Source organism: Acromyrmex echinatior, chromosome 2 (assembly GCF_024713525.1).
Source record: "Acromyrmex echinatior isolate Ae372 chromosome 2, ASM2471352v2, whole genome shotgun sequence".
NCBI classification, from domain to species: domain Eukaryota; kingdom Metazoa; phylum Arthropoda; class Insecta; order Hymenoptera; family Formicidae; genus Acromyrmex; species Acromyrmex echinatior.
Genome location: NC_141853.1, coordinates 12,884,178 through 12,894,671, shown reverse-complemented (window position 1 = coordinate 12,894,671; position 10,494 = coordinate 12,884,178). Strand labels below are relative to the sequence as shown.

The following is a 10,494-nucleotide window of genomic DNA, read 5'->3' as shown; positions in this document are numbered from 1 at the left end:
GCACCTCGGTGTTGTTAGATGGGCCGGATTTCAGACGCATGCGCGTCCAATGTAGCTTCAGTAACGTACCGGTCACTAATAAATAGAAGATCATTAGTCGCCTACGTAAAATTTTTTCAAAAATGTTGAAAATTTTAATATATTTTATATTGTATTGTATATTGTATCTTACATGTGTATATATATATATATAGAAATATATTATATTGTATATATATATATATATATGTATACATATATAAAATATTGTATGTAAAATATGTTAAAATTTTTAACATTTTCAACCCCAAGCGACTAATAATCTCCTATTTACTAGTGACCGGTATGTTACTGAAGCTACATTGGACGCGCATGCGTCTGAAATCTGGCCCGTCTAATAGTCTAACACACTGATATCATGAGAGTCATAGGACATACCAACCGGCAACAGCGTCGCCACTTGTCGGCCACAATTAATTAGGTTCAACAAACTCATGGTTTCTGGGGGTCGATTCTGTATCTTCAATAAGGGGATCGATTCTGTATCTTGAAATGAGATGAAAATTACAAAAGTGAGCGCATTTACTAGAATACTAATAATTTCATTGGTCAACATCTAATAAATTTGTTCACTTTTGTAATTTTCACCTTGTTTGAAAATACAGAATCGACCACAAAGTGAAAATTACAAAAGTGAGCAAATTTACTAGGTGTTGACCAATGAAATAATCAGCATTTTAGTAAATTCACTTTTATAATTTTCACTTCATTTCAAGATGCAGAATCGATTTCCAGTGGGCTTATTACTGTTTTTGAAACGAAATGAGAGTTACGAAAATGACCGAATTTACTAGAATATTTATAATTTTATTGGTTAACACTTAGTGAGTTTGTTTATTATAATTTTCACTTTATCTAAAGAACCGTATAGCCTTGTGTCCACGATGCTAGAAATCGGTTCGAGATCTTGGACAGAGAAAAAATTAACAAATCATATTTGAAAAATTTGATCATATGACCATTGCGATTAGTCAATTCTATCTTCATACTATGAAGGACCCAAGGCTTAATAACCCTTCTGCACACACTAGTGCATGCTGATTCTTAGATCGATGCATCGAGAATCGATTCCTTTTGCTCTTGAAAAATCAATTTTTTCATTTCTCGATTCTTTCGGAATCGATCGATTTGGAATTTTTCAGAGAATCGTATCGACGATTCTAAAATTTTACAAATCGTTAATTTCGAAAGAAAGGACACACAAAGCGATTGTACGATAATTAATTATTAATTACAGGGTCCGGCAAAATGATCTCCCACATTTTGCACCGCCACTGTCCCCGAACCACTGAAGAGAGGGGGAGCTTAGCATAGTCGGTTGGTAGCTCGCGCCTTGCCATTTCAGTTATCGTCATGAATTGGACGGGTGAGCATCGTGCCTTTGTTATCGAAACATTTATGAAAAGTAACGAATCTGTGATTACAACGCAAAGAACTTTTCGTACTCACTTCGCGCTTGGTAGACATGCTCCAGTTCCAGATCGCAAAACAATACTGTTGTGGGTTTCAAATTTTAGAGCTACAGGTTCAGCTTTAAAAAGAAAATCAACTGGTAGACCCAGAAGTGTTCGGACATCTGAAAATGTTGCAGCTGTAAGAGAAGCAGTTGAACGATCTCCTAGCCGTTCAGCTGTTAAACATGCCTCTGCTTTGCGTTTGTCAGATCGTTCTGTGAGAAGAATTTTACACGCCGATCTGAAGTTCCACCCATACAAAATGATGATCGTGCAAGAACTTAGTGAACGGGATTGGGAAAATCGCAGAGCATGCTCCAACGATATTCTTCAAAACGTCCCACAAAATGCTCTTTTAATAACGAGTGACGAAGCTCATTTCCATCTGTCTGGCTGTGTGAATAAGCAGAATTTTCGCTACTGGGCACCAGAGGATCCGCGGCAGCTCCATGAAAGGCCACTTCACAGCCCATTTGTTACCGTTTGGTGTGCTGTTGGATCTTTTGGCGTTTGGGGTCCCTATTTTTTTGAAGAGGGAGGCGTGACGGTTACCGTAACTGCCGATCGATATGTCGACATGCTACGCAATTTTTTGGAACCAAAACTTAGAGAACTTGAACATTCGGATGTGTGGTTTCAACAGGATGGAGCTACGGCTCATACGGCAAGAAGGACAATGGACGTTTTAAGGGAAATGTTTCCAGGACGCGTAATCTCGTTACGTGGAGACGTTGGGTGGCCTGCGCGTTCACCCGATCTTGCCCCATGCGACTTTTTCCTTTGGGGCTACCTGAAAGCGAAGGTTTTTCAACACCACCCCCGAACCATTGACGAATTGAAAGCAGCAATACGCCAAGAAATTACAGGAATATCGCCTCAAATTATTGCTCGAGTGATGGAAACTTTTAGAAATCAGCTTCGAATGTGTATTGAAAAAAATGGTCGCCACTTGGACTCTGTAATTTTCAAAACTCAATAAAAACAAATGGCATAGCATAAATTTTCAGTTAATAAAAATAAAATCTAAATAGCATTTACAATGGCGTTTTTATTAAAGATTAAAATGTGGGAGATCATTTTGCCGGACCCTGTATTTTAGGTAATAATTTAAATGTGATCACCTCGCTCATAAAGAGCGCAATGCAATAATATTTATTAAAAAATTTTCAATACTCCGTTAAAGTTCTAAATAATATGATCAAAAAAATATTAACTCTGATATGTATGATCTACAATAGGGCAGTAGCATTAATGGATAAGGAATAAATGTAGAAATCGGCCAATTATAGTTGAATGTGAGAAAAATAATGAATTATGATTGGTCAATTTCTATGTCTACTCCTTAATCAGCTACTGTTACTGCCCATTGTAGACCATGCAATACAAGTCAACGACACATAAAACAAACTTAAAGCAGTAAGCAAATCGGCCAATCACAATAGAATTACTTTACGTTCTCTATTGCGATTAGCTGATGCGATTACTGCTACATCTTATTGTCTTATGCGTCGTCTACATGAAACAATGGCAGTAGTGAATGGGGCTGAAAGAGTAACAAAGTGATCAATTGAATATGAGAACCACACAGTTGAATTTGAGAAGAATAATTGACTGTGATTGGTCAATTTCTTAATTTTTCTCGCATTATATTTGTGTAAGTTGCACCAATGTTACTTTGATTTTAAGCGAAACTTATAACTCTATCTGTCTCGTTTTAAAGCCAAAAAGAGACAGAGGCAGAAAGTGTTGTAAGTCTCGCTTAAAATCAAAGTAACGTTGGTGCAACCGAATCTAAAATATTGTACCATGGGCTTTGCCTGTTCTATAATAGAATCGCAAGTCGTAAGCCGTAAAAAATTGGCCAATCCCAGTTGAATATGAAAAAAATAATCGACTATAATTGATTAATTTCTTATGGCTTACGGCTTACGGCTTGCAACTGTTGTAGAACAGGCTATAGACTTAAAATACCTATTATAGATCTGGATTAAGAAGCTGCTCACAATAGCAGGCATAAGAAATTAGAAATAAGGAATAATGATTTTAATCTATGAGAAACCGTATATTCCGATGTATCCAATTTCTGATAGGTTAAAATCGTTTATATTCCTAATTCCTTATGCTAGCTGCAGACCAATGCGATATTTGTCACGTGCAACACGCAATATCCAATGAGCGTACAGCTTTACCGATGTTCTCATTCTAAAGCTGTACACTCATTGAATATCACATGTCGCACGCGATGAACATCTCACTGGTCTACAGCCGGCATTATTTCTTTTATTGTGCGTCGAACCTAAAGCCCGATGTCCACGATATTAAAAATCGATCCGAGATCTTGGACAGAGAAAAAAAAAATTAACAAATTATATTGGGTCATCTAAAAAGTATCCGCGGTTTTTTGTCACTAGATGTGTGTTGATGGTCATATATCTAGTGACAAAGTACCGCGGATACTTTTTAGATGACCCAATATTTGAACAATTTGATCAAATGACCATTGCGATTGGTCAATTCTTTCTTCATCTGAGATCTCGAACCGATTTCTAGCATCGTGGACATAAGCATGATATAAGAATATAAGGTATTTCGTTCCCGAAGATGCGCAGTAGCCCAAAATGGCGGCTGCTCCTAAACCAATCACAATTTTGTCCAAAATATATCTTATATTGTATATTCTTGCATTCTGACCCGGTTCAAACCCTCGATAGAAAGTAGGTCAGTATGTTGATGGCTTAAGCAGGCTTAAGAACTAATCACTCGGTGAACAAATTGTATTCTGAAACTCATTGGAAAAAAGTGTTGCAATCTTTCTGTGACCAGCTGAAACAGCCAATCAAATTTGATTTCAAATTTAATCTCTTACTGCGCATCCGCTGAAACGTTTCACTTTTTCTTATAACACGGTTAAGTTAAACTCGTGGTTGATCTTGTCTGGTTGGTCATTGGTCGATAAACGTAGTCAGGGTACGTAGGGAAACAGCGAATAGGTCATAGCTCGGAAGTCGGTTTGTTTCGTCAGTAGCTGCGGTCGAGATAACTTTTCCCCTCCTTCAGTCGATTCATATACGCTCGCTTCCACTCATACTCGAGATTTAACATTCCAAGGTTCGAATCTACCATCTCTTCGACCGACACAGGCCAACACGACACTTGTTCCTTGGTAAGTGTGACCGTCTGCTGCAGGTCAGTCTTATGACGGTCTATATAGTTCGTTTAATAATTCTAACATCGTATTGCATGGAAAAAGTTCGCTTCTTGTATATTCATTTTGTCATGTCATTTATCGAAAATGCTAATTAATTCAATATAAGTTTCAATTGTTCATATTTTATACGTTCGGTCAATTGTGTGGAGATAGAGAGAGAGAGAGAGAGAGAGAGAGAGGGAGGGAGGGAGAGAGGAGAGCGAATAAGAACGCGTGCGGCCATTTTCTATCGTAAAGTGTGCAAGTTTACCGCTCCGCACCCGGCTTTTGTCGTCAAGATTAAGCAACGTACGGTATTCGCGTGTCTGAAATTTGCCTCAAGTTTGCCTAAGGTGTGCTCCGACTTTGAAAACTTATTCGCGAGAAATCTGTTCGGCACAATTGCACAGAGTACATACAACGGATTGTGCGTTACGTAATATTCAGCGCTCGACAGCGGACAAGTTCACAATTGTACGGCGCGTGCGATCGTCTCGTCTGTGACAAGCTTCACACACCACAAAGGTCGTACTTACTGCTGATCTCGTAACCGTGGGTATTTTCGTGCCTATTTCCAGGTACCTTAGATTGCGTTTCGCGAAACACCACACTACAGGAAACGTCATCATGTACGCCTGCAGCCGATTCATCGCGCCTGTCGCCAAATCTACCGTGAGTAAAAAGAGAATAAGGGGAAAAGATTCAGCCACAATTTCGACGAAAGTTTCTGCGTGTATTATGTAATAATCTCCATTGTGCTTATATAGCGTTTCTTACCTTTTCTCTTTTTATCCTGGTACAGCTGGTCTCCGGTACCAAGACTTATCTGCGGCCACTAAGCAGTGCCGTCATTAACCATAGTCAATACTTACAGCAAAATCAAATTCAGACTCCCGTCAGTTTGGTGAGTGTTCTTGTTTTTCTCTTTGTATATTGCATAACTTTTCGAGATCAAGGTTACATAAGTAAGACTAGTATTGCCGTTTGAGATTAAGTCTTGCAGCTTGACATTAATAATTTTAAAATTTTATATCTCGTTATATAAAAATAAGAAAGAATATATGTATTGTTTACTATTGTTGATTATCTTATATCTGTTTCTATCAATGTAGATTAATTTTCATCTTGGTAAACTTATTTTTTATTTCTCTGACAATTAGAAAAGTTTATCTATAAAAATAGACATTAGTGATCAAGATTGATTGCCAAGTTGTGTAATAATTATGTATTGAATTTATGAATTAAATGTAAACACTTTATTACATAGAATTAAATATTAATTTGCAAAAAATTTAATAACATTGGAATATTTTTATAAGTTATGATTGTTGGATATTTTGTATTCGGTATTAGCAAATTTAGTTGCATATACTATTGTACCCTGATGCATATTAAAATTGTTTTATAATGATTTAATTTAAGAGTAAAAGTGAAATACAAACATTTCGAATTATAAAATACATATTTTAAACAGCATAATAAAGTATTGAGGATTTTACGATTTAATCAATTTAATATTTATATTCATCAATGTATATCTTTACATCATTGTCTGTACAACTGCTTTAATAATGTGCACTGAATATGTCTTTGCGAATTTATCATAAGTATATATGCATATATTATATTTTAAAAAAGCAGATTTTTTACTTCTGATATTTTGTTGAAATGTTTCAATTGACTATTGATAAATTGATTATTAAATTAAATGTATTGATTATATTTTATATTAATCTTTAATTATACACTGTAAAAAATAAAATGTTAATTTTAACTTAAAGATATATAGTGGACTTTCTAAGACATGTAAATATGTTAAAATTGACACAAAATGTTCATTTTAACATTTTTTTTGCATGAAAGCTCACTATACGTCTTTAAGTTAAAATTAACAATTTATTTTTTACAATGTATATAATAAAATTGAGAAATAAAGGCTGTGTTGTACTCAAGTATATATTTTATATAGGTATGTTTCTACAATTTTAAACATATTAGAATTATAAATTTTTAACAAACTTGTTAAAAATTATTCTATTATGAATATATATATAAATATAAATTAATATCTGACTCTGCTTTGGCGCAGTTACCTATTGTTCGTAGCTTCCAAACTTCTACAGTCAGTCGTGACATTGATTCTGCTGCGAAATTTATTGGCGCTGGTGCTGCTACTGTGGGAGTAGCAGGATCTGGTACGTATCTGTAAAATTTTACATAATAATATATAATAATAATAATTATCAACTATTAATCAATGTAATTTGGCAATAACAGCATAAAAGATAATAAAAAATATAATAATAGTAGTAAAATTTGTGTAATAATAAATATAGCAATGAGGCACATTTATTTATCATTACTAATTTTTGAATACTTACTGTGTATTGTCGAATACACATATTTTTAATAATACGTCCGATTAATTTTTTTTTATTTTTATTAATAAGAATCTTGAATTAAAGTAATTTTCTTCCAAACATAATTTTAAAAAATTGGTTACATCATTATTAATGTCACGGTTTATATATTTTTTATGTTTTTTAATGCATTAAATTTTATTTTTTTTATAGATTTACTGTTTATATTAAAATGAGAGATCAAATTTCAGAAGAATTGTATAGATTAAGGCATTTATAATCCGTTTTTATTCTAAAATATTCCTAAGTAATATCTCAAGATGGTAATACAGTCTTTTGATTGGCTTATGATATCATAAGACTTATATTTAAAGAGGTTCTCACGTTTGTTGAAATTTATAAGACAAGTCTATAATATAAAACAAAATGTAATACAAGAATTAATCATATCAACAATATCAAGAAAAAATTTTATTGATTTTTGCCGTCCCGTTTCAAGATATTTATTTCTAAATTTATAGAATTTTTACAATAGAACATTATAAGTAAATGTGTAATCTTATTCTGTAAATATTTTCTCTTAAATTGAGATCTTTTCACATAAGACAGAAATTTAAAAAATGGTTATAACTATAACAAAGCAAACAAAGTACTTTACGTTTGTTCATGTAAAGTTTCATCTAAATTGATTGTACAGTTTGAAAAAAATATATTTATATTTTCCAATGAAGAAAATTAAGAATGTTTGTCAAATGGACGATGCGTCTGTGGTTATGTAATGTACTTTAATGTAGTAATTTAATGTAAAAATATGATATAATATAATACATTTATAATTGTTAATTTATACGTTTTTAATTCAGATTACATTTAATTTATTATATTTAAGGTGTTATAATAATAAATAAATATCATGTTCATATTACATTTTCTGCTATTCGTACTATCGTTAAATGAGCATCTTATAATGTTTATTTTGTTATTTTTTTTAAATATTTAATAACATAATGATTATGTATAATGACATTAGTAAGTTAGATTATTAATAACGTTTTTATATTATTATTTTAATCATTTTACACAAAATTTTACAAATTTACAATTGTGTCTAAACTGTCTATTGATTGGGAAGTAGCGCGAGAACCTCCTTAAGATGAGAATTTCTTTAAATATAAGAATCGACTATGAATACCGACCTAAATCTCTTTTTAATAGATTGCAAACAATTAATAGAATAGAAATTTATTGAATTGTATATGTATATTATGTTTTGTTATTTATATTTTAAAAAATTATATATTATAGGAATCGGTGTTGGTTTGGTTTTTGGATCCTTAATTATTGGTTACGCACGTAATCCCTCCCTGAAACAGCAAGTTTTCAACTATGCTATTCTTGGATTTGCGCTATCTGAAGCAATGGGCCTCTTTTGCTTAATGATAGCGTTCCTTATACTATTTGCCCTTTGAATCCCGTTTCCTGAAACATATCCCTTCTCATGGAAGTGAAGTTATAACGTGATCTTATTTACTGCATATGATATAGAAAAATATATTTACTTATTCGACTTATGTTATTCTGATATTTCATTAGTAATATGCGTGTATGTAGATAGTTATATAATATAATATATATATAGTGGCCCGCATTCAGAATGCGTTTTTCTCAATAAAAGCGCCCTTTCATCTAAAATTCTATAGTATGCATAAATTATAACATGTTAGCACTAGCCGTTATAAGCGCGTTCTAAATATGGGCCAGTATATTTACACAAATGTCGGTATCCTCTCAATAAAATCTTTGACTTTGTCATGGGAGACAGTATTTATTCTGCATTAGTGATTTGCTATTCCAGGTGCTGGAATTGGATCTGTATTTGGTTCGCTGATCATTGGTTATGCCAGGAATCCTTCCTTGAAGCAACAACTATTCTCATATGCTATCTTGGGCTTCGCTTTATCTGAAGCCATGGGTCTATTTTGTCTTATGATGGCTTTTCTGCTTCTATTCGCCTTTTAAGCCACGATATCTGCATAAGATATTGCTGATATAGTTTTAGTGCGTCACTGCCAAGACAGCATCGTCTAGCTCTATGGTAAAGGCGACGACTGTCTCTGGTTGCGCGGGATGCCATGAAATCATTAGAAAAGCTAGGATTTTTCATGATTCGGTAGGATGCAACGGTGCGACAATGGTGAAGAAGAAATAATACATCTTTGTATGAACCACCGTAATTCCATCCAAGTCTTCAGCTTGTTTATAATAATTTCATGGCCTACTGTTTCATGTAGCGTATAACTCACATTGTTATGAATTTCAGTATAACGAATGAATAAGACATTGAAAGTTAAATTTACGAAAAAAGAAAGCGACAGTCTCACCCCGCAAACCCATACGCACGTACATACTGTGTTAGTGTCCTATATGACATAGTACATTTTCGATCTTTTTGATTTTTTTGTCATCCGAAGAATTCATCATTGTTATGCCGTCATATACGCACGTTATTGAAATTATTCTTGACGAGAAAAAAAAAAGAAAAACTGTACAGTAATACCGAATAAACATCTTTGTCGTGAAATCATGAATTTTTGTACTTCTTTATTATCTCCTCTGTGTTCAAAGACATTTTATTTTCATGAATTGTAAATTCAAAAAATAATTACCTTTATGTTTACTTACCTCACCTTTATTTATTATCTTTTATTTGTATTTTTTGTTTTCTTTACCTTTAATTTGCGTTCCGTTGCGAACGTTATATGATTTCTTAAGCGTTATGTATGTTTTTTTTCGATAATATCAGTACGACACTTCGTTTTTCTTAGCGTCAAGACACTACCGTGTCTCTAGATTACTGTTCTCGAAAAAAAGAAGATTTCATTTAAAATCTTATGATCATTTTTTACGATGTTATACTCTTTCGAATATTACATATTTTGGGAAGATGAAATAGGTGTGATGTCCTTTAATTTTTAATTTTTTTGCATAGTGTCTTATTTATATTTTTTATTAGGGATGCGTTTCATTTGACGCTCACACTCTCGCGAGCATTATTTGGTCTTGTTTAACATTTGATAAACGGTTAGAATGAAATGATTCCATAAGCGTTGCAAGCGTCAAGTGGAATGTACCCTAATTTGATGATAATGATTAATTTGTATTATTACTTCTATTACAATTTTTTATTAGCACATTGAGATTAGCAATTGAATATGATTTGATTAGTTAAAATGTGTACTATTGCATAGTTTATTTTATATTATTATACTTTATCATTATATGCAGTGTTTGGTTCAACTGAATAAAATATTATTTTATTTTTAATATAATAATACGACAAAATACTAAACGAAAAAATATTTTGTTTCAAAGAGAACTGTTATTATAGGCAATAAATTTTTGCTTATTTTATGAGATTTCAAGAGCATTTTGACTTTTTTAATAAAATAATTTT

The 10,494-nt window shown here is 32.7% G+C and overlaps 1 protein-coding gene across 4 annotated transcripts; it reads left to right on the top strand.

Moving 5' to 3' along the window:
• The first annotated feature begins 4,416 nt into the window (after positions 1–4,416).
• Positions 4,417–9,628, top strand: ATPsynC (ATP synthase, subunit C). 4 transcript variants are annotated; one of them, XM_087402542.1, is made up of 5 exons: positions 4,417–4,656; positions 5,259–5,352; positions 5,483–5,584; positions 6,770–6,875; positions 8,880–9,628. In XM_087402542.1, exons 2-5 carry the CDS (start codon positions 5,308–5,310, stop codon positions 9,002–9,004), a joined length of 378 nt encoding a protein of 125 aa, XP_087258668.1. In that variant the 5' UTR covers positions 4,417–4,656; positions 5,259–5,307; the 3' UTR covers positions 9,005–9,628. The 4 variants fall into 4 exon arrangements, with proteins under 4 accessions (XP_087258668.1, XP_011064528.1, XP_087258667.1 ...); XM_011066226.2 differs by having other exon boundaries at positions 4,421–4,656; positions 8,896–9,628; XM_087402541.1 differs by having other exon boundaries at positions 4,421–4,679; positions 8,896–9,628.
• The last annotated feature ends 866 nt before the right edge of the window (positions 9,629–10,494 follow it).

Excerpts from the sequence above, each read along its gene's own strand:
- ATPsynC (XM_011066226.2), top strand. The coding sequence starts at position 5,308 with ATGTACGCCTGCAGCCGATTCATCGCGCCTGTCGCCAAATCTACC. Across the intron at positions 5,585-6,769 it reads TTCAGACTCCCGTCAGTTTG|TTACCTATTGTTCGTAGCTT; the intron begins GTGAGTGTTCTT and ends GCTTTGGCGCAG. Across the intron at positions 6,876-8,895 it reads TGTGGGAGTAGCAGGATCTG|GTGCTGGAATTGGATCTGTA; the intron begins GTACGTATCTGT and ends TTGCTATTCCAG.